The 22374-nt window shown below is 60.1% G+C and overlaps 1 protein-coding gene across 48 annotated transcripts in view; it reads left to right on the top strand.

Annotated features, from left to right (window-relative positions):
- RPTOR (regulatory associated protein of MTOR complex 1) overlaps positions 1-22374 on the top strand; it is a 309620-nt gene that overhangs the window by 255420 nt on the left and 31826 nt on the right. For all 48 annotated transcript variants that reach the window (XR_014820511.1, XM_084983236.1, XM_084983251.1 and 45 more), the window contains 7 exons: positions 10432-10506; positions 12768-12833; positions 13175-13366; positions 13572-13712; positions 15466-15583; positions 16389-16529; positions 16719-16877. Coding sequence is in view for 47 of the 48 variants with exons in the window: in XM_084983236.1 (XP_084839362.1) it covers positions 10432-10506; positions 12768-12833; positions 13175-13366; positions 13572-13712; positions 15466-15583; positions 16389-16529; positions 16719-16877 (892 nt within the window). In the remaining variant the exon portion in view is untranslated. The remainder of the gene's footprint in view (positions 1-10431; positions 10507-12767; positions 12834-13174; positions 13367-13571; positions 13713-15465; positions 15584-16388; positions 16530-16718; positions 16878-22374) is intronic.

Below are 22374 nucleotides of genomic sequence, written 5' to 3'. Positions count from 1 at the left end.
CTTCTCTGCACCTGGCCGTGACCAGGGTTCCAGGCTCGGAAGAGGCTGGGCATCTGTAACACTGCCTCAGGAGGCTCGTTCCCTCCTTGTTTCCTGGGGCAGCGGCTCCTGGGCATGACCAGCACAGGGTGAGGGACCGTCCTGCTTCTTCTTGGGGCTCATGTCAGGTCATTTGTGCCCCAGCAGACACCTGCCCAGCCTCTGGTAGGAGGCAGCCTGTGCCGTGTTCAGGGTCCTTGTCCTCAGAGCCGGGACCTGGCACAGGCCGGGAGGCGTCCAGAGCAAACCGAGAGACGGACTCAGGCGGGAGCACAGAGGGCCGAGGGGTGGCTCAGGGGGAAGGCTCCAGGGGCCGTGCTGGGGGCGCCCTGCCTGCGGCGGGGGGAGAGGGTGCTGGTGGCAGAGACGCACGCACACGCGCAGGTGGGCGATGGCAGAGCGGTGTGCCAGGCACCCTCTGAGGGAAGGAGGCCACGGGGGCGCGTTCCTCGCTTTAGAGACACTGCCGAGTCCCTGCTGCTCGCCCTACCGCTGAGTCTGGCGCAGCTGGTGAGGACCCAGTAGGCGTGGCTCCGTGTGCGCCTCGGGTGGTTAGGGCCTGGCAGGAATGGCATAAGGGCTGTGCTACAGAAATAAACCAGACGGTTCAGGTCGTCCTCAGCAGAGGTCCTCAGCAGAGGTCCAGGAACGGCATCCAGGTGGAGGCTGCTCATTAGGCCTCAACAGAATCAGCCCGGGGCAGAGCCGAGGGTCCCAGGGCCGTCTGGGGACACGGGAACTGACGGGCTGTCCGGCAGTCCGAGCAGGTGGAGGGTGGAGTGGAGGGGTTGCCAGACGCCGGGGAAGCACTAGAACAATAAGCAGGTGAAAAGGAAGGGTCTGCAGTGAGGACCCTGAGCCCCGTGCACTGCTCCACTCCTTAGTGAAGATCCATCTGCGTGAAATGCGAACACTGACTGTTGAATCGACCAAAAGCCACGGGCCGGCAGCAGCGTGGGCGCTAAACCCGCCTTTACTGCGGCGGACGCCAGCAGATACATCTGAAATTGCTGAATCAAGGCTTAGCAGTTACTTTAAGTCTGCAGGTAAATTATTGAAAACTGTCCAAAAGGGAGTTCCCGTCCTGGCGCAGTGGTTAACGAATCTGACTAGGAACCATGGTGTTGCGGGTTTGATCCCTGGCCTCACTCAATGGGTTAAGGATCCAGCGTTGCCGTGAGCTGTGGTGTAGGTCACAGATGCGTTTCCGATCTGGCGTTGCTGTGGCTGTGGTGTAGGCCGGCAGCTACAGCTCCGATGAGACCTCTAACCTGGGAGCCTCCATATGCTGCAGGAGTGGCCCTAGAAAAGGCAAAAAGACAAAAAAAGAAAAAAGAAAAGAAAACAGTCCAAAAGGACTTAAATTGGCTGCTTTGGGGGAGTCAGACCCAGGGCAGAAAAGATCCGAGCAGCTTTCCCCCTAAGAAGCCGTCTCGTGCTGCTTGTTTCATCTCTGTCCGTGCACCTGTCTGGTGAAGATGAGGGTGGTTTGTAGACAGGTGTGCAGTGGACGAGCCGCAAGGGGTACGAGGTGGGAGATGGTGTAGCCGTCCCCCGGAGCGGGACAGGTTAGACCATATCCCCTGGGCAGTGCCATTCTCGTGCCATCTTGCAGAGAATCAGGTGACAGACGGGCGCTGAAGGTGCAGCCTGGAAAGCTGCGGGCCCCCACTGCCCCCAGACTGGACAGGACGTGAAGGATAACCTTGCCCTTTGGACAGGCCGTGGTCTGGGTCCAGCGCCTTCACCCACAGGCCCTGGTCAGGTGTCGGCACCCGCTCAGATCTTGGCTTCCGCGTGTGAAGGCGGGGGTCCGCCCTGCTCCTCTCGGGAGCGCCTTGGGCCGAGCGGGAATAGCGGGTCTCCATGCTGTGTGCCTGGAGTAACGTGCTGTTGTCAGTCAGAGTCCTTCGGTGTTTTAAACGGGAGGGGCTGAATGCTTGGTGAAAGAATGTGTCCGTTGCCAAAGAAAGTAGCTAACCCAGCCTGAGCACTTGAAGATGCTGCTGCTGCGCACTTTTATGGAAAATAACCGGGCACACAGGCAGGTCTCGGGACTGTGTGTTGACCTCTGCCCTGGGTGTGAACGTCATTCCTTCTTTTAAATGCCTCTGCGTGAACTCTGGTTATATATTATGCCATTAAAGGAAGCCTAAGAATTTCCCAGAAGCAGAAACAATTCTCGGCGTTCTCGCTATGGCGCAGCGGGTTAGGAGTCCCGTGCTGCGGTCTCTGAGCGGTGCGGGCTTGATCCCCAGCCCCGTGCCGTGGCTTAAGGATCTGGCGTGGTTACAGCTGTGGCTTTGGGTTCAGTCCCTGGCCCAGAAACTTCCCTGTGCCCCCCCAGAAGGAAATAATACGGTGGGTGCTGTAGAACCAGAAGTGAGTAACAGTAGAAGGAAACAAAAAGAGCCGTCCAACAGGAAACTCATTAAAAAAAAACCTACCTTAAATCTTGGGTCAAGGGAAAGATACAAAATAAAATTACAGAGTTTCCAAAATTCATGATACTGAAATTAATGCCTGTCAGACCCATGAATGGCAGCCAAAGCCATAGTCCGAAAAAATTTCATAACCCTAAATTTTTATGTCAACATAAAAGAATAAAAATAAACGAAGCAGCCAGATAAAAAGAGGACAAAGTGAAACAAAGTAAACCATAGGAATGCAGAAGATAGGAATTCAGTAGGTTAAAAACAGGACTTTTTCAGAGTTCCCCTTGTGGTGCAGCAGAAACAAATCCGACTAGGAACCATGAGGTTGCAGGTTCCATCCCTGGCCTCACTCAGTGGGTTAAGGATCTTGCGTTGTTGTGAGCTGTGGTGTAGGTCGCAGATGAGGCTCGCGGATCCTGCATTGCTGTGGCTGTGGTGTAGGCCAGCAGCTGTAGCTACAATTCAACCCTTAGCCTGGGAATTCCCATGTGCCGCGGATGCAGCCCTAGAAAGCAAAAGCAAAAAAAAAAAAAAAAAAAAAAAAAAAACAAAAAACAGGACTTTTTCTGAGTTAGCAAACAGAAAAATATAAAAATCAAATAATAGGAGTTCCCACTATGGCACCGTGGGTTAATGATCTGGCTTGTCTCTTTAGTGGTACCAGTTCGATCCCCAGCCTGGTGCAGTGGATCAAGGATCCAGTATGGCTGCAGCTGAGGCATAGTTTGCAGCTCCAGCTCGGATTCACTCCCTGGCCAGGGAACTTCCATGTGCTGTGGGGCGATCAAAAAAGTCAAATAGTAAATAAAAAGCTGTTTCTTTAGGGGGGAAAATCAACTTACCTAATTAAAAGGAGAAAGTACAAATCTAGAAATGACAAGGGGAGGATAGCTATAGAAAGAAAAAAATGTTTAGTCATAGACTGTTTTGCATAGCTCTGTGCAAATACATTAATAACTTGAGTATAGAAAATGTATCTAGAAATGTAATTTTTCAAAGTGATTCCAGAAGAAATAGAAGGCTTAGAACAGATCAGTCTTCAGAGATGGAATCAAGAAAGTTGTTTAGGGAGTTCCCGTCGTGGCACAGTGGTTAACGAATCTGACTAGGAACCATGAGGTTGTGGGTTCAATCCCTGGTCTTGCTCAGTGGGTTACAGATCCGGCGTTGCCGTGAGCTGTGGCGTGGGTCGCAGATGCAGCTCGGATCCGGCGTCGCTGTGGCTGTGGTGTAGGCCGGCGGCTACAGTTCTAATTAGAACCCTAGCCTGGGAACCTCCGTATGCCCTGGGTGTGGCCCTAAAAAGACAAAAGACCCTCCCCCCCAAAAAAAAAAAGAAGAAGAAGAAAGAAGAAAGCTCAGTGCCCTCCTTGAAAGAAACCACCAGGCCGGGATTGTTTTCCATGGGATTTCTACCAGACTTCAGGGCGGTTAAAACTCTTCCAGAGCATGCGGATAAAAGAAAACGTCTCAGTTCTTTTTATGAAGCAAGTGTAACATTGATGCAAAAAACCCTGAAATGCACAGCAGTGTGAATGTGATTTATGCCTCTGAACTGTGCGCTTTGAAAGTGGATAAAATGGTCAGTTTTATCTTATATATGCTTTCTTACACACACACACACACACACACACACACACACAGAGCAAACCTGGAGAAGTCTGCAGACAAAGGCAAACACTTGTGAATCCTTGAAAGTAATCCAGCAGAACACCGAAAGCCTAATATGCCAGATCTGAATGTTGGGTTTTTTTTTTCCAGGCATGCAAGGTTGGTTCGGTATTAAGAAAGCTAAGCTATTACGGTCATATATTAATTAGTAGGTCAAAGATGGCTAACCTTGATCTTCTCACAAAGGAAGAAAGCCACTGTTTAGACATCAGTAGCTACTTCTGTAACATTTAAAATATTTTCATTTCAGCCCAGAAGCCAGCATCATACTTAATGAGGAAAAACCAAAGGCACTCCCGCTAAAATTGGAACAAGGTGAGGTGCCACTATCCCTATCGGTCCATACAATTAGACAAGAGAAATCGATTAAAGGCATAAAAATGTTAAACATAGAAGCAACAGCATTACAGTTTGCAAATGATATGATTATCGCCTAGAAAACCCAGTGGACTAACTTAAATAGGACTAATCAGAGAACCTAGTAAGGTGGACATCTTCCAGTTAATCTGCAGAAATCAAAAGAAACAACCAGTTAGAGGACAAATGCCCCCATTTACCAGAGAATCCTAGATCCAGGAGTAAACTGGACCTGAGCATGAAAAATCTCTGCAGAGAAAACTCGGAAGCATTCCTGAAGAACGCAGAAATCAGCCTGAGCGAGTGAAAACATACCCTGTTCATTTGAAGAGTTCGTCACCATAGAAATGTCAGCGTTCCCTGAATCAATGGAAACTTCCGTGTAATCCCAGTAAAACTGCCAGCAGGCTTTTTGTCTGGAACCAAGCATTTTCTAAACTTCCTGTGGAGAAATGAATAGGAATAGCCAGGGAAATTCTGAATAGGAAGAACAGTGGCAGGGGAGCAGTCCCACCAGATATGAAAATTAACTACGAAGCTTCAGTCGTAAACAGCACTGTGGTGCTGGACTGTGGGCACTGGGGCCCGGGGAAAGTCCGTGCCTGTGGGATCCTGCGGGTGGTAAAGACAGCAGCTCAGATCCATGGGGTACGGACCCTGCATCTTTGGAGGGAGGGTAGCATGGTACCTGACTACACGCCAGCCAACCAGAGCTAACCTGAACGGGTTTAGTTAAATGAAGAATGAAACCACGAAAGCACCAGAAGAAAACCCGGGCAACTTCTCTTTTAATCTTAGAGTGACGAAGGCCTTTTTAGCTAAAACAAAATCTAGATGTCTTTGAAAATTAATAAACTGGATTGTATAAAAAGAAGAAATTTCATGGGGGAAAAATGCCATAAGCCAACGGGTTTTTTTGTTGTTGTTGTTTTCTTTTTGTTTTTTTGTTTTTTGGGTTTTTTTTTTTTTTTTTTTTGCTTTTTTAGGGTCGCAGCCACGGCATATGAAGGTTCCCAGGCTAGGGGTCAAATCGGCACACCACAGCCACAGGCACAGCAATGCCAGATATGAGCCGAGTCTGCTACACCACACCTCATGGCAACGCCAGATCCTTAACCCACTGAGAGAGGCCAGGGATCAAACCTGAGTCCTCATGGGTCTGCATCAGATTCATTTCTGCTGTGCCACAATGGGAATGCCAGCAGTTTTAAAACAAATAAGAGTTGGGGTAGGGAGCCGATATTTAAATTTGTTACCATATGTAAAAGACCAGCCTCTCTAATATATAAAGAGCTCTGAGAAATCAAGAAAAATGCTAACAATGCAATAGAGAAGTAGTCAAAGGGCATGAACCAACAGTTCGCAGAACAAGAAATACAAATGGCCCTTCGACATATGAAAAATGATGAATTTTTTTTTCCATAAATGCACAAATTCTGTGTAGGACTACACAGAGATACCAGTTCTCACTTATCAGATTGGCAAAAATTCAAGTGTTTCACAACACGCTCTGCTGAGAAAGTTCAAAATGGTAACATCTGTCAAAATCAGCAAAGCGTTTGTTTACCTTCCGATGTATCTCAGTGTCACGTCTGGGAATTTACAAGTCTACCTGCGGGTGTACGGAATGACGTGCAGAGGTTTACTCGCTGCACCGGCGCTTGAACACCAAGGGCCTGGTGCACTCCTCGGGTCCAGGCTCGGCCGGAGGCTGGCGAATTAAGCAGCGCCTCCTCCGCGTAGCCGTGGGAGGTGGTCCTTAGAGCTGTGAGGACAGGGGGTGCTCCGTGCCGACCGTCTGGGTGAGGCGATGCCTGAGACAGCAGACCCGGCGGGCGGGGGGTCTTGTGTGTAAGGACGGGCTGCTTGGTCTGTGTGTTCATTTCTCAGGAGAGGGAATAAGACACCTTAGCAGGGAGATGGCGTAGAAGGGCGGAGGGCCTTTCTTTAAAACGTCCCTGTAACATTTGTTTTCGTTTTATATCAGATGTCACATGCTCTACGTTAAAATGGAATCCTAGTGTAGATTACAGAGGGACCCCTTACGGCAAAGGGGCTGAAAATAACTCCTCAATCTGTACCTTTCTGTAGCATCTTAATTTTCGAGCCCTTAACTATATTTGAAGACTTAAGACACCTACAGAAAAGTAAACTGACAGCCTAAAAGCAGTCGTGTGTGTCAGTGGTTTTCCCTCCAATGTCAGTTATTTTCACGGTGCCTCTTCATTCGAACGTGTGCCTCCAGCGTGAGAGCGCCTGACTTGAGAACATTTTGGTGAACCATATGGCGGAGAATGAAACCCAGTGTATATTTAGCCGTCTTGGCGCCCTTGGCCGGTGGGAAGGCACTTGTGCCGACGGCTGTGCTGCTGGATCTGTGCGGGACGGGGGCTGTGAGCAGCGGGCAGAGCCCTCAGGCACAGCGAGTTTTGTGGAAGCTCTGGGTGGGTGGCACCCCGTCCCCTCCAGACTGGCGCCCTGGCAGCGCCGGGCCGAGGCGCTGTCCGGAGCCTCCGTCCCCTGCGTGATCCTGCCTTGGCGCTCGCGCCCTTCCCTCATCCTGGACCCGTGGACGCAAAGCACAGCCTCCAGCCCTCTGATTTGCTCCGTGCCCACGTCGGAAGCTGGGGCCCGTGTCCACTGGGATGCTGCACGGGGCCGTCCTGCCGGCTGGGCCTTGTCAAAGCCTCGGGCCTGGCGGCCTGTTGGCCTGTGTCTGTGGCCTCCTGCTCCCCAGGAAGCAGCCTTGGTCATCTGCTTAAGGAGAATGAAGGCGGGCTCCCCCGGAGCACCCTCCTCCAGAATGTTCCAAGGGGGCGCCCTTGCCCTGGCCCGGGCTCTGCCCAGCTGCCGCCACAGGGCGCGGCGTGCTGGCTTCTCTGCCTTCCGCACGGCCCCTTTCCCCGGGAGAGAGGTGGGATGCCCCCGGGGCCCCGCGTCCGAGGAGTCAGAGCTGCCCCCTTGGCGCTCCTGCTCGCCAGCTCCTCCCCGGCCATGGCACTGGAGACCCGTGGCTCCTGCAGGAAACAGACACGAGAGAGCCTTGGAGAGCAGCCGTCTCTTGTGTCAAGAAATGTCCAGAAACACGGCTTTTGCACTCCTGGGCCTTCGTCGTTTCGAGGCCTGTTTTCCTTGTAAGGAGGCACTTGGCCCAGTCGGGGGAGCACGCAGGTGGCGGGCGGCCTGTGTCCCCGCGTCCTCAGAAGGCAGCACCCTGCGGGTGCCCGGCTCTCTGGCCACGGTGTGGACACAGACGCGCGTTGGCAGCCGCGGTGATTCTAAGCCAGTTCATGAAGGGCACCGGCTGAGGCCTGAGGATGGACCTGACAGGGGAGTGTGGTTGTGACCCCACCTGCAGGGCGGCCCCGTCCAAACAGGTCTGAGCGGGCACAGGATAATCACGCCTTTGATTCGGACGTGCCTTAGCACTGCGGCAGCACGTGCCCTGCGTGCCCTCGATTCCGGGGTAGCAGAATAGGACCTGGTGACGCCTCGTGGCTGTTTTTAGGAGCTTCACCCTAAACCTGTGGGTCTAGACCTGACTTCTCGAACCTCTGCTTTAAAAGCAGAGAACCACGGCTTTATCATCAGCCGCAAGTGCGGCCCAGGTGCTCCCTGTGGCCCCTCCGGCCCGAGCCTCTGCCCAGAGGACACCGCGCTGACGCCTCCTCTGCTCCTCGGGATCGCCGTCCAAAGCGGGCACCCTGTGGAGTGACTGGCTTCCCTGGCTCTCGGGAGTCCTGGCCTGGCACCCTGCGTCTGCCCCCTCCGTCTCGCTCAGTGCCCACGTAACAGCCGAGGCCAGGTGCCACCTTATCAGGGGATGGATGTGAGGAAGAAACCCCTGGCTCTCCGAGCGCCCTGAGAAGGGGCCGGTCGGCAGGGAGGGCCAGGGCTCGGCGCGGTCGGCTGCGGGTTCCTCCTGCACAGCCTCCCTGGCCCTGAGCAGGGCTTCGCCCGGCTGTGCCCGAGCCAGCAGGACCCTGGGGACCTAGGAGTGTCTCGCAGTACCTAGCTTTTCCCTCGTATTCTCACAAACTCAGATCTGAAACTCTGGTCCTGGGAGCTCCCTGGTGGCCTAGTGGTTAGGACTTGGTGCCGTCACTGCTGCGGCCCAGGTTCAGCCCCGGGTCTGGAAAATGAGATGCCACCCAAGCCACTTCCCACCCACAAAAGTTCTTGTCGTCTCTACTTCTGGAGTGGCCTTTACCCTGCGGCGTGGGACTGGCTGGGAGCCGGCGGAACTCAGCATCTCCCTGTGGGCGGGCTGCCCAGAGTGTCGCGAGGCCGTTCTCCTGGGTGTCGACCCAGCGGCCCTGTGACAGCCTGACCGGGCTCCGCGGTCGCTGTCTGCGAGGACGAGGGCATCACGCCCTGGCCTTCAGACCGTGTTTCCGGAGTCCCTTGTCGCAGCTGATCCCACCAGCTGAGCGCAGGTTTCTCGCATCGTCCGGAGGGGCAACCCGGCCGTGAGGCCTCGCTCTGTGTCCCTGTTCCTCAGCACTGGGCACCTCCCCAGATGCCATCCTCAAGCCCTGAAAGTCCCTTGCGGGACCAGCAGCTGCGGGCACCCTGAGTGGGCCAGCCGCCGCAGGCGCCGGGCTTCATGTGAGGCCCCTGCCTGGGGGCCACTTCTGTCCCCGAGACTCTGACTCCTTGCTTCTTGGTGCTGCCTGAGCCCCTCTCGCCGCATACCTGGGGCAGGTGTCCCCAGCACCCTCCCCCTCCACCAGGTGGCCGAGGGTGTCCCTGAAACTCACCCGTGACTTCTGGTCTAGGCGCTCCGCTGGCTCGCGCCCCCCGACAACCCTGCTGTGCGCCCCAGTCCAGCAGCCCCCTCAGCCCCTCCTCTCCAGTGGTCTCGCCAGGTGGTCAGGTGGCCCAGCCCCTCCTGCCCAGACCCCTGCAGAGCAGCCTCCCCAGTCTCCAGGGTCGTCCTGTCCCCCGTCCCAGCAGCGTGTGTTCCCCTTCTAGTCTGGCCCTGCCAGCTCACCCACCCTCCACTGCAGCTGCCCGCGGTCTGACCGCCTCCTCAGGGCCTCCTCCGGCAAGCTTTCCAGGCCCTGATCCCCCCCCCCCCCCCCCGCATTCTGGCAGAGTGGGCTTCCCATCACCTGTCCTCCACCTGCATGTCTGTGCTTCCTTCATGGACGGAAGCGTCATGGAAGCTCCCAGCTGTTCCTCCCAAGCCCGCTGTCTGTGCTGTGGGCCGGAGCCGCTCAGCTCTGCCCTCCAGGACTGAGAGCAGCGCCGGGATGTCCGGCTCTGGGACCCACCCAGTGCTTGGCACCTGGTGGGTTTGAAAACCGTGCTGAGCAGGTGAGCACGTCGGCACGGTGGCACCCACAGGTGCCGGGTGCTCTGCGGCGCTGGGGAGAACTGCACCCCGCAGACACCAAAGCTGCGCCTGGAGCCACTGCTCTGGGGCTCGAGGTGGGCCGCTCAACAGCCTGTTAGAATATAACCGTGTGACACAAGCAGTTCATACCTACCGTGTCCCCACCGGTTACGGAGGTCCATGCAGGGCGCCAGACATGCGCCGGCAGGGCTGGGTCTGCAGAAACGGGGGGGTGGTTTTGGGTGTGGGCGCGTCCCAGCTTGAGGGCGCGTGGACCCCGGGCTGACGCGGGAGGGAGGCCGAAGGATGTGGCTGGGGCGCCCCCACCCGGCAGGTGCCCGGGACGCGCTTTCGAGAACGCCTCCAAGCTGCTGCACTTGGGGAGTGTACAGTGCCAGCCCTTTCCCACAGCCGAAGCAGCCGTGTCTGTGTGCGACTGTTCCAGCTCTTTCTTCGAGCGGAAGTTGGACCTGAGAGGAAAAATGCTTAAGGCGTAAAATGTTCATGGAACATCGTTCGTTCGGCCCGGGAGGAAAAGCGGCCCCTTCCCGCCCGGGACGTGTGTTCACAGTTTCTCCTCTGTCTCCCCAGTCGTGCCAAGCGGACCTGGTGAAGGACAACGGCCACAAGTACTTCCTCTCCGTCCTGGCAGATCCGTACATGCCGGTAAGGCCCAGCGGGTGCCGCTGCCGCCCCGCGCCTCCCGGGGCCCCGGGGAAGGCGGCCCCGTGCCAGGGGCGGGGGCTGGGGGCACCAAGGGGCGCGGGGACCCATACATGTCGGTGAGAAGACTCGGCGAGGGCTGATAGTAAAAAATAGAGACATTTGTGAAAGTCCAGGAAACATTTATAGACGGGATGTCTATATAAAAATCGATAGAACGTGTGTGTTTCACCTCAAGTGCGGTGTTGAAACACGGTCCCAGGCAGTTGTGCGAGGTGGGAAGCCATCACTTTCTGCCCTTCAGGGGACACAGATCAAGCAAGGGGGGAGCCGTGTGGGCCGATTGAGGGCAGAGACATAACGAGCGCGGCCCATGAGAACGGGCCCCCTTCGCCTCAAACACGGTGACGCTTGGAGGACGTAGATTTGAAAGAGGGGACACAGATCAAGCGAGGGGGAGCCGTGGGGGCCGATCGAGGCAGGGACATAACGAGCGCGGCCCATGAGAACGGGCCCCCTTCGCCTCAAACACGGTGACGCTTGGAGGACGTAGATTTGAAAGAGGGGACACAGATCAAGCGAGGGGGAGCCGTGGGGGCCGATCGAGGCAGGGACATAACGAGCGCGGCCCATGAGAACGGGCCCCCTTCGCCTCAAACTCGGTGACGCGACGCTTGGAGGACGTAAATTTGAAAGAAAAGAAAGGACATCCCCAAATGCCAAAAACGGAAGCCCAGGAAGGGCTCGGTGGGCCAGGGCTCCCCACATGGGTGGGAGCCGCCAGCCGAGGTTGGAGCGTGAGAGGCGCGGGGACGGCTCCGCGGCCAGGGCACCGGCTCAGCCACGCTCGCGGGCGCCCCGCACGAGGGCCCAGGCAGAGCCAGCGCATGGGGAGGCCGCCCCCAGCACCAAACCCGGGTCTCTGAGGAGACCGAAGAGGAGCGGAAATGAGAAGGTTTAAGGTGACCGAGCCCTTCGTCACAGTTCTAAGGAACAACCTTCGTGCCTCTTATAGGAGAACAGTGCATTCCGCCCTGTTTACTCTTCCTTGAAAATGACCACCTAGAGTCTTTTAACAAATAGGCAGATTGGGGGACAAAAAAAAAGAGCCTCTACTGGAAGATGGTCACTGTCCCGACAGCTCTGTGGACGGTTAAACAGTGGGGACTCCCGGGAGCAAGGCCAGTGGGAACGGTCAGGCCCGGAGGGCGCCCGAGGCAGCAGGGCAGACGCTGCCAGCCAGTCCTGCCAGGTCTTCCAGGTTTATAAAGCACAGTGAGTCTGCATACCCAAAGAGTCATTGGAGCGAAAGTTGAGAACCTCAAAGGCCAGAGGGGAAATCTTGAGAGTAACCAGGACACAAAGGCAGCTTGTTGCAGAGAAGTGGAGAGCGGTCCCCCGAGTAACAGCGTGGACATCAGCAGAGAGGCCTCCACGCCCCGGACCCCGTGCCCCGCCCGGGTGGGCACCCGCCAGGGACGCGTCCTGAGAGCTGGGCTCGCCCAGGCAGCCAGGAGGAGGTGGAGCCGGGGGCCGAAGGAGGAGGGAGGCAGGAGCCTGTCCCTTGTCCACACAAGCATTGGCTGTGAGAATGAGCGGGAGTGGTCGCTCATGAGGCTCCGACACGAGAGGAGGGAACCGGGGGCGTGGGAGAGGAGAGGATGAGGCCCTCAGCCCTGGACCAGACCCGCAAGGAGGGCGGGGAGGCCGAGGCAGGGACCGGTCCGTCGCTGTACGGCCGGCGTGCTAGACCAGGGCCACCCGCCCCGTAGGCCCGAGCAGGACGGGGTGATCGGGGGCTGCGTGTTAGCAGGGCGGCCTCCGATGGCGCAGAACCAGAGCCTGCTCCCGCTGCAGCATCGCAGCCTCCGGGAGACCAGCCCAAAGCTGCCGAGCCCTCTTCAACGGGCGTTCCTTCTGTGGCCTCACAGCGGGAGACGATAAAGCTGGACCTTGTCATTTTATTTATTTTTGTCTTTGTTTTCTTTTAGGGCCGCACTCGCGACATATGGAGGTTCCCAGGCTAAGGGTCTAATCGAAGCCATAGCTGCCGGCCTCCACCACAGCTCCTGGCAGCGCCAGATCCTTAACCCACTGAGCGGGGCCGGGCTGGAACCCGCAACCTCATGGTGCCTCGTCACATTCGCTTGCTTGTGCCACGACGGGAGCTCCGCAGCTGGCCCTCGTCACCTGAGTTCCACATCTAGCTCCGCGTCACGTTTCCCGCGGAGGAGGCGCCAACGAGCAGGACTTGTGTTTTGCAGGCTGAGCACAGGACCATGACGGCCTTCATCCTGGCCGTGATCGTCAACAGCTACAACACGGGGCAGGCGAGTGTCACCCCGCGTCCCCACCCCCGCGGGCGCCCCGGGGTCCCGAGGCGCCGCCCGAGGAACTGCTCCGAGTGATGGAACGGTGACCTCAGGAGGGGGGTTCCGGGTCCCAGCAGCCGGGGGCTCCATGGGAGGAGCAGCGGCCCGGCCCCTCTGGCTGCAGCTGGGGGAGCTGGAATTGGTGGGAGTGAAGTGCGGGAAATTGAGCACGTCCTGCGACGGGACCCAGCACAGTCCCCCCAAGAAAAGCCAGGTGCTGGGGTCCGGCCCGCCACCCTCCTCCCTGCTGGTGGTCGGGGCGTGATGGGGTGACGCCCTGCACTGCCGCCTGCTTGCAGGAGGCCTGCCTCCAGGGGAACCTGATCGCCATCTGCCTGGAGCAGCTCAGCGACCCCCACCCCCTGCTGCGCCAGTGGGTGGCCATCTGCCTCGGGCGGATCTGGCAGAACTTCGACTCGGCCCGCTGGTGCGGCGTGAGGGACAGCGCCCACGAGAAGCTCTGCAGCCTCCTCTCCGACCCCATCCCCGAGGTGCGGCTGCAGGACGGCTCGGTGCTGGAGGCCACCTGCTGGGGGCAGGAGCACGGGCTGGCCTCTGGTCCCAGCAGCTCTCGGCCCTGGTGGGGGTGGGGGGGAAGCTCGTGCCTCGTTCCTCCCTGGCTAGGGCTCCTCTGCGCTTGGGGCTGGGCTGAGAGGAGGGCCAGCCGGCTCAGGGTGACCGCCGCCCTGCCCGCAGGTGCGCTGCGCAGCAGTCTTCGCCCTTGGCACCTTTGTGGGCAACTCAGCAGAGAGGACGGACCACTCCACCACCATCGACCACAACGTGGCCATGATGCTGGCCCAGCTCATCAACGACGGCAGCCCTGTGGTGCGGAAGGTGGGTGCCCCCCCTCCGCAGCCCGCGACCCTGGGCCGCAGCCGCGGGCTCTCAGTCCCCTGGCACGCACCCTGGCCAGAGCGGACTTTGCTCAGTTCTCTCCAAAGTGCGTTTCTTCACCAGATACTCATGTTTGCTTCATTGAAAGGTGTTTAACAGGCCACGTCTCCGGGCAGCTTGTACAGTAGGCAGCATGTGCCCCCCACGGAGGTTCAAAAGCCGTGGCCTCTCAGGCAGGCCCGGGGTGTGCCGCGTTCTCCCCGCCCCACCCCACACGTTTGTCTTGACTGAGCCCAGCAGTCTCTGCAGTGGGAACCTTGCCTTGTCCGTTTAGATGCAGAAATACCATGCTTTCCGTGCGAGGTCTCACTCCCCTTCCAGGGTTGGCTCAGCACAGCTCAGCCCGCCCCTCCCCCAGCCAGAAGGGGCCGTATTTCGGGTGGACGCAGGGCAGCGTGGTCCTGTGACCGTGAGCGGAGGTGCCGCGGTCCCCAGCCTGGAGATGGCTGTGCGGGGAGGGGCTGTGGTCTGGGGGGGTTTGCTTGGAGAGCTGTCTTGGTGGCAGGAACTTTCAGCAAGTTCCCATCAGCCGGGAACCACTCATCCCGCCTCGTGCCCCCGGGGAACGTGAGGCCAGCTCCCAGGACGCCAGGGTTTCTAGAGAAGCCTTGGCTGAGGACGCTCCGCAGGCGCCTCGGCCCGAGCTCGGCTGTCTTAGCTTCTGCCCGACGCGGGCTTCCTGAGTCAAAGGCTGCTTTTTCCCGAGTCGCATTGCCTCTGGTGGGTGTCACCCATCAAAGCAGCAGATCAGCAGTCTCTCAAGTTGTCTGTTGAGACTGCTTCCAAAGGAAGGAACGCTGTCTTTTAGCTCTTCCCTAACAAGCTTTGAGATAAAAAAGAGCGGTGATGAGAATAGACTACCCAAGGGACCAGGGAGTGGCCGCCAGGAGCACCAGAGCCTCCGCGCTCTCAAGCCTGTGTCCACATGTGCCCTGGGCGCCCTTCTGGGCTGGAGTCCACTCACCACCCCGTGACCAGCCACCCGACGCCCGTGGGCAGCTGTGTGGGCAAGGCCTGCTGGTTCTGAGTGTGACAGCGCTAGACTGTGGCGAAGGCGGGACCAGCTCTGCCGGGAAGGGGAGGGGCTGCCCAGAGGGTCTCGCATCTGAACGTGTCAGCCCCCCGCTGGTCTTCCCAGGCCTGAGAATAGCGTGAGGCCAGCCTGCGCCCAGCCGCACCTGACCATGGGCCTCCCTGGGGCCGGGTCGATCTGCTCTGGGTCCAGCCCAGCCCTTTCAGCCCCTCACAGTGAAGGGAAATTGGGTGCTTTTTGAAGAGGTGCAGGCTTCGTCTTCACCAGGAGGAGCCGGCAGGTGCCCCTTGGCGGCCTGCTGCTCTGCAGTGGGGCTCAGCCTCACCCGTGGGAGGAGGCCCTGCGGGCTCTTCCCCATCCCACACCACGGCACCCTCACCCTACGTCTCTACAAGGCCCTCCAGCCCTGTCGCTCACACCTGGCGGTCAGCAGTCACCCCGCCAGGTGTCCCAGGCGTTTTTGGAGGCTGTGATCCTGACACCCTGCTTGCTCAGACGCCTCTGCCCACGCTGGGTGCTCCAGTGCTGTGTTGAGCGGGGAGCCCCTTTCCCGGTGCCCAGCACGGTCTGTCCCCCATCCTTCTCCATGGTGGCTCCAGCATGCAGCGCCCGCATCGTCTCCCAGCCCCACGTCAGCGTGCTTGTGCCTTCTCCCGGCAGGAGCTGGTGGTGGCTCTGAGTCACCTTGTGGTTCAGTACGAAAGCAACTTCTGCACCGTGGCCCTGCAGTTCATGGAAGAGGAGAAGAACTACCCGCTGCCCTCTCCGGCCGCCACAGGTATGGTGCCACGGGCATGGCGCCACAGTTACAGCGCCACGGGTGCGGTGCCAGGAGAGCCCTCGAGGCTCGTGGAACTGGAGCCCCGTCGGGACTGTCCACAGGCCCCTAAGCCCACAGGCGAGTCCTGGCCGCTCAGGTGTCTGCGAGTCCCGCCTTCCCCGCCCCGAAGAAGGGCAGGGCCGCCCCCTGACGCTTCTCCTGCCTCTCCGCCCTCTTGCGAGATCCCAGTCCTGGAAACCCGGAAGGGCGGAGGTGCTGCTTCTGGGCCTCAGGGAAGCTCGTCTCCCTCCGTGAGAGTCCTCACGTCTGTCCTTGTCGCCTAGTTTGCACGTCTTCGTCTTGGGCGGGCCCGGCCCCCAGAGCACAGCCGTCCCTGCGGGAAAAAGGCTTGTGATCCACCTCAGTGCAGCAGGGAATGGAGGGCCTGGGGCTGGCCGTCGGGTCCTCCCGCTGCCGCCCGGCTGCGGCCGTGCCTGGGCTCTGGGGCAGCGGCCGTGGGCGAGTCCAGGGCACCTGGTGCTGTCCTCGGAGAGACCGGCCGTGGGGACCCCTGTGGGTTGAACTCTCCCTGAGGGACAGGCCTGGGTCGTGGTCGTCTGCTCCCGTGGTGCCCTCCCCCCCGGCCATGACCTTGTCCAGCTTTGTCCAGCTGACCCTGATACACATGTGTCAGAGGCCCCGCTGGAGCAAAAGCCCCTGTCCAGGCAAAAGCCCCTGTCACCAGGCAAAAGCCCCTGTCACCAGCCGCATGGCCGCCTCCCGCCAGACTCCGCCGTTCACTCTTGTCCGTCTTCTGTCCTAGAGGGCGGGAGTCTGACCCCGGTGCGGGACAGCCCCTGCACCCCCCGGCTGCGCTCCGTGAGCTCCTACGGCAACATCCGCGCGGTCACCACGGCCAGGAGCCTGAACAAGTCTTTGCAGAACCTGAGCCTGACGGAAGAACGTGAGCCAGGGGGCTGGGCACTCGCGCGGGGTGGTTGCTAGACGGGCCCCGCCCCTTCTGCCCTCGGCCCCCCGACCCGGGCCTGAGCGGAACCGCAGCACAGGGCCCGGGGTGTCAGGGGTCACCCCCAGAGGCCGGCCCCGGGCCCAGGCAGGCGCACGCTCACCGGCTCCCTGTCCTCCCACCAAGCCGGCGGCTCGGTGGCGTTCTCTCCCGGGCACCTGAGCACCAGCAGCAGCGCCAGCAGCACCCTGGGCAGCCCCGAGAACGAGGACTACATCCTCTCCTTCGAGACGGTGGACAAGATGCGGCGGGTCAGCTCCTACTCCTCCCTCAACTCCCTCATCGGTGAGTCCCTGCACCCCCGGCCAGCGTGGGGGACGGAGGGTCCCACTGCGGCAGCCGGGACTCGGCCCGGGGACGCCGGCCTGGCCCAGGCCCTGAGGGCAAGCGGCCTGGTTGCCCAAGAAGACCGCAGCACCGCCAGTGCCACGGAGGGGGCTCCCGCATCGCACAGCGCCAGGTCCCCAGAGAATGCGTGTGCGGGGTCAGGGGTCAGGGGTCACAGCCCTGCTCCGGGAGCACAGACGGCCCTTCCCGCTCAGGCTCCGGGCCTGACCCCCGGCAGAGGCCCCTCTGCGCATTCGCCTTCACCAGTCCTGCAGCCCCACACGGACGGCGTGGGGGTGGGCAAGGGTCAGAGCCGGCTCTGTTCTGCCCTGAGCGGTGAGCCCCTGTCGTGCCGCCAGGCCTGCGTTTCCCGAAGTCACTGGACCCGCCTAGGACCCTGTTCCCAGCACTGGTGGGTCACAGGCTCACCGGCAGCCTCACTTAATCCCCGGGACTGCTTTGAGACACACAGACACTCGCCTGACGCGGCCCACCTGGGGGCGTGATTCCTTCCGCAGGGGTTACCGGCAGAGTTAGGGCACCCAGAGCCCCTCCCGGGCCCCCCCGGGGCCTGTCACGCTTACGCACGCGCTGCGAGCCCGAGGCCTCGCGCCCCCTCCCACAGTTTAAACGCGGAGGACGTGGCGCTGCTTGTCCCAGGTCCTGCGTCTGCCCTGAGCGTGTGAGTCCACGCTGTCGCCTGGTCTTGTCGCCTCACTCCACGACCTGCCACTACTGAATTATCCCCCTCCCGCTGCTGCACCGTGGCCCTGCTCTGATTCTTCCTTCTTTCCTCCTTTTCCAAAGAGCAATGGGCTGCGGCCCCCGCTCCGCCGCCGCCCGCCAGCCCTCCTGCACCCAGAGGCACTGGGCTCTGCCTCCAGTGCCCCAAGAGGCGGCTTCCTCGGCGCAGTCACCTCCCGCCCCAATGCCCGCCCCCCGAACGGGACAGTCCTCTGCCGTCACGCCTGTCTCAGCCCTCTTCCCGCTTTGTCTTCCTCCCGAGAGCTCTGCAGTGTGCGGCCTCGTGCGCTCAGCCCCGCTGTCCCGCCCGGACCTTGGTCACCTGCCGGGGGCACCGCATTGTGGGTGGGGCCCGGGCTGCCGCAGACATGCATGGGGCTGGCAGGTGCCCGGCAGGAGTCTGGGGCACATTCCGGGGCCCCCCGCGCCGTCTGCTGGGACAAAGGCCCTCGGCGATGCTCGTCTGCGTGGCCCCGGTTTCCATGAGGGCCAGCACTCGTGTTCAGGGGCCTCTCCTGTTCCCACTCGGACGGCAGCGATGGGCCCTGATGGGCTGGTGCTGTTTTCATTAACCTTCAGCTCCTGGTTGGTGGCGTGTGCCCATGACAGCCCCACCTTAGGGCTGACGCTCTCTCGGCGCCCGTGGCGGATTGCCCTTCCTGACGCGCCGTCGTCAAGCCGGAAGGGGGAGGGCAGCCCGAATGTGACCCGTCCTGAGTCACAGGAGGACATTCTCGGCGTCACTCGTGGGGTGTTTGTTTTGTCTGGGTGCCTTCTCTTCATAGTTAACGCTTTGTGTGGCGGCCACGCTCCCGGGCCGGCCCCGGTCTTTAAAGACCAGGTCTTTAGAGTTCCCGCTGTGGTGCAGGGTAAGATTGGGTGCTTTTTCTGTGGTGATGTGGTTTGATCCCTGGCCTGGAGCAGTGGCTAAGGACCCAGAGGTGTCACAGTTGAGGTGTAGGTCACAGCTACAGCTTGGATTCAGGCCCTGGCCTGGGAACTTCCACATGCCAGGGGTGCAGCCAAAAACGAAAGAAAGACACAAAAACCTAGGTCTCCGTGAAACTAAATTCCTACGTCTGCATGTGTATCTGCAATAAAACAGTTAAACTGTAGGAAGGAGTGATAAAATAGGAATGAGGAGCTCCCGCGAATGGCCGGCGGAGCCCCCGCTGAGCCCTCCACCCCCAAGTCAAGGTGGCTGCCGCCTTCCACCTTGCCCCGTGAAAGAGAATAGTGAACGTTCTGTTTGTTGGGTGGGAGCCCCTGTGGTTCTGCAGCCGCCACACACAGCACGTGAGCAAGGGGGCTGGCCACGCTCCAGCAAGCTTTCCTCATGACCTGAAATCTGAATTTCATAAAATGTTCAGTACCACAAACATTATTTTTCTTTAGATATTTTTTCCCCAACCACTTAAAAAGTGTAAAAACCTTCCCTAGTTTGTGAGCCATGCCAAAAAAGCAAGCAGCCGGCTGGGTGCAGCCGGGCCACAGCTGGCCCACAGGCCTGTAGGAGCCGGACTCATGCTCGCCCTTCAGCTCCAGGGGCGTCCCGCGGGGACAGCAGGGGCCACCTGCTCTTCTCGGCACGTGGAGGTCCTTTCAGCCCAACAGACGTTCCTCAGTGCCCAGCGCGTGGGCGTGCAGGAGAAGTTGGCACACAGAGGCGGGGGTCTCCCGCCCCTCCGCCACCTTTGCCGTGACCCCCCGCCGTGTCCCAGCCCCTCCCAGCCCTCAGCTCCTCAGAGCCTCCGCAGCCCGGCTCCCCGCCCCAAGCCTCGCTGTGCCCCAGCCACGTCCCCTCCGGCTGGCACGTCCCAGCTTTTCCCAGCGGTCTCCTGCTTCTGTTCTGCCGTCCCCAGGCCTCGTCCTGATCACGGCCTCCCCTCCCACGTCCCGCACCCCTGCCTCTCGGGTGGTTTCTGCTCAGGCGCGTGGCCGACCATCAGGAGAACGTTTGTAACAAGTCAGGCGGGGTCTCCTGAGCTTGCAGAAGCCTGAGCCCCGTTGGTCGGATGGAAGGAGGCGAGTCATGCGGCCACAGAGCCGTCGAGAGCTTTTGTCGGAGGGTCCCGTTTCCCGGGCATCCCCCGGGCGCTGGTGAGAATGCAGAGGTTGAGGCCCTGTGGCTGCGGATGCCCAGCCCGGGGGCCTGGGGTCGGGGGCCGGCCCCGTCTGGAACTCAGCTCCGTCTCCACGAGTAAATACCGCTCTTGTCCCTGGCCCTGGCCTGGAGGCGGAAGGGAGACAGCGCGGTGTTTCACCTGAGGCCACGAGAGCCCAGAGGCCCCAGCTCGGCGCCTCCCGCCACTCGCCTTTCGTGTCCCCCGGGACTTGGGACGCACAGCATGGGCCCCTCTCTGGCAGGAAGCCTGAGCGTCTTTTACGGGGGGAACCTGAGTTTTCTGTGTGCGGTGGGCACTTCTGAAGTCCTGAGTGGGGTCGGACGTGAGCTGCCGCCAAAGGGGCGCTGGAACCGCGGCGCTGACACGCGTGTTTAAAGCTCATAGCCTGCGCAGCCTCCCGTTACGTGCAGCATTCGCGTGTTTAAAGCCGGTTTTTTCTTTCATCCCAACCAAAGAGCAGCGGCCTCTGTAGCCCCTCTGACGGGATGTCGCGTGTGGTTCTCACAGCCCCTGCACCCAGAGCAGCCGTCTAGTCCGGCCCCCTCCCGGGAAGCATCCCTCCCGCCCCCTCCACCGTGTCCAGGGCCCTCGAGGTCCCGCTGCTGAGGGCGGCACTGTCCCCACGTGGCTCCCGCAGGCCCAAGCACGCGTCTGCTGGTGGCTGTGAATCTGCGCTGGGTCCCGGTCTGTGTCGCCACGTCTGGAACATTCCCTGGTGTCTGCATCTGTGTGTTTCTCACGACTCAGCCTCCTTCCACCCTCCATGCGGCCTCCCGTGGGTCCTCTCTGCTTCTGGGCCCCCGCACCCCAGGCTTGGCCTCAGCTCTCGCTCCCGGTCCCCCGTCCAGACCGCGGCAGGTCCTCCCAGCGTCCACTCTGCATGGACCCCTCTGGCTGACGCCCTCACGGAGCTGCCTTTCCTGCAAAGCTGCGCCCACCACCACCACCCCCTGCCAGCCGCCGGCCCGAGGGAGGCCTGGACGGCCTCCCCTCCCCATTCCCGCGCCCCCTCCCTACCCAGCAGTGCCCAGCCAGTCCCGGCCGAATTCTCTACAACCTCAATGAAGTTTCTCCCCCCTCCCTTTTTTTTTTGCTTTCTAGGGCCGCATCCGCAGCATATGGAGGTTCCCAAGCTAGGCGTCTAATCAGAGCTGCAGCTACCGGCCTACACCACAGCCACAGCAACGCCGGATCCAAGCTGCATCCGCAACCTACACCACAGCTCTCGGCAAGGCCAGATCCCTGACCACTGAGCGAGGCCAGGGATCGAACCCTCATCCTCGTGGATGTTAGTCGGGTTCGTTTCCGCTGCACCACAGCAGCAACTCCCGAGTTTCTCCCATTGAAAACATTCTGGCAGTGATGGATCTAAGACAGCTGGTGCTGGGGAGGGAATAACCAGGCCTCGACCTCGGCACCCGGCCCAGGACCCTGCCCTCCCTGGGCTGTGTGCTCTCGATGCCTAAACGTAGACTTGGTGTGAAGCTGGGTTCAAGTTCTCACCCTCCCTTGGAGACTCTGTGGTCGGGAGAGAGAAAGAGAGAGACCGGGCTCTGTGGTTGGCGTCTGGCCCCCACTGGCCTCGGAGCCTTGGACGGTGGCCGGGGGTCCCTGTGTCCACGACTGTGGCCAAGCAGTAGCACCCCCCCTTGCCCCCCACCTGCCTGGCGTCAGGAAGTCCCAGCAGGAGACTTTGCGCTCTGGGCATCAGGAAGAGGCGAGGAGCCGCGTACCGCGGGCAGAAGGCGCTACGCCCAGCGTCTGGTGGCTTCTCAGAGGGGGAAGGCGGTGAGAGCCAGCAGCACCGTTTTTGATGTCACAACGTTCGTTACGTTTTTGTGGCCAAAATCCCTCCAAGGCACCGCTAAGCATGTCGGGTGGGAACGGATGGGGGTGGGGGGCACCCAGAAGGGGCTGTGGCTGCACAGACGCACTGCCGGCTCCAGCCAGGGCTCCGTCCAGCAGGTGAGGGAGGAAGTGAGCCGGATCCTCCCTGGGAGGCGAAGGCAGTGGCCCAGGGGCGATTCCTGGGGAGGCGCCGGCCCCACGTCCCTGACAAGAGTGTCCTTATCGGTGGCCCTGAGACCAAGGTGGCAGGTGACAGCTCCCCCCTCCAGCAGCCCTGCCTTCCTTCTCCCAGCTGCCCTGCCATCTCTGAGGGATGACTGCGGCCTAGGCTTGGCCATGAATGCTGAGCGAATCTTTCTACAGCTGATGCCCTTTAGAAGGTTGTGGCCACTGCTCTGCAAAATAAATGCAAAAACCCATTAGTTACGCTCTTTTATTGCTTTCAGTCTAGACATGAAAATAGGCTCTCAGTGCTTATGGGGAGTTGGGTGAGCACCAGACTCAGTGCCCTGAGCTCGCTCAGCCCACAGCCCCCCCGAGGGGCTGCACCCGCGTCCTGGTGGCTCCAGGTCCTCGTAGGTCAGGAATCAGGGAGCCGTCAGCAGAGCGTGTGGAGCGCGTCGCACGCTCCTCCTCTTTAAAGAGACAGAAAGCAGCAGTGTCCTGACGGCCCGTCCGTGGCGGGGCAGGTTCCTAGTGGCAGCCCGTCTGCTGGGACGGGAAAGCAGCTTCTAGGA

Source organism: Sus scrofa, chromosome 12, assembly GCF_054392235.1.
Source record: "Sus scrofa isolate SSC_HxYL_T2T_F1_AM1 chromosome 12, Sscrofa_HxYL_maternal_Yorkshire_Landrace_v2.0, whole genome shotgun sequence".
Lineage (NCBI taxonomy): Eukaryota > Metazoa > Chordata > Mammalia > Artiodactyla > Suidae > Sus > Sus scrofa.
The sequence above is the reverse complement of the archived record's forward strand: the minus strand, read 5'-3'. Positions and strand labels throughout refer to the sequence as shown.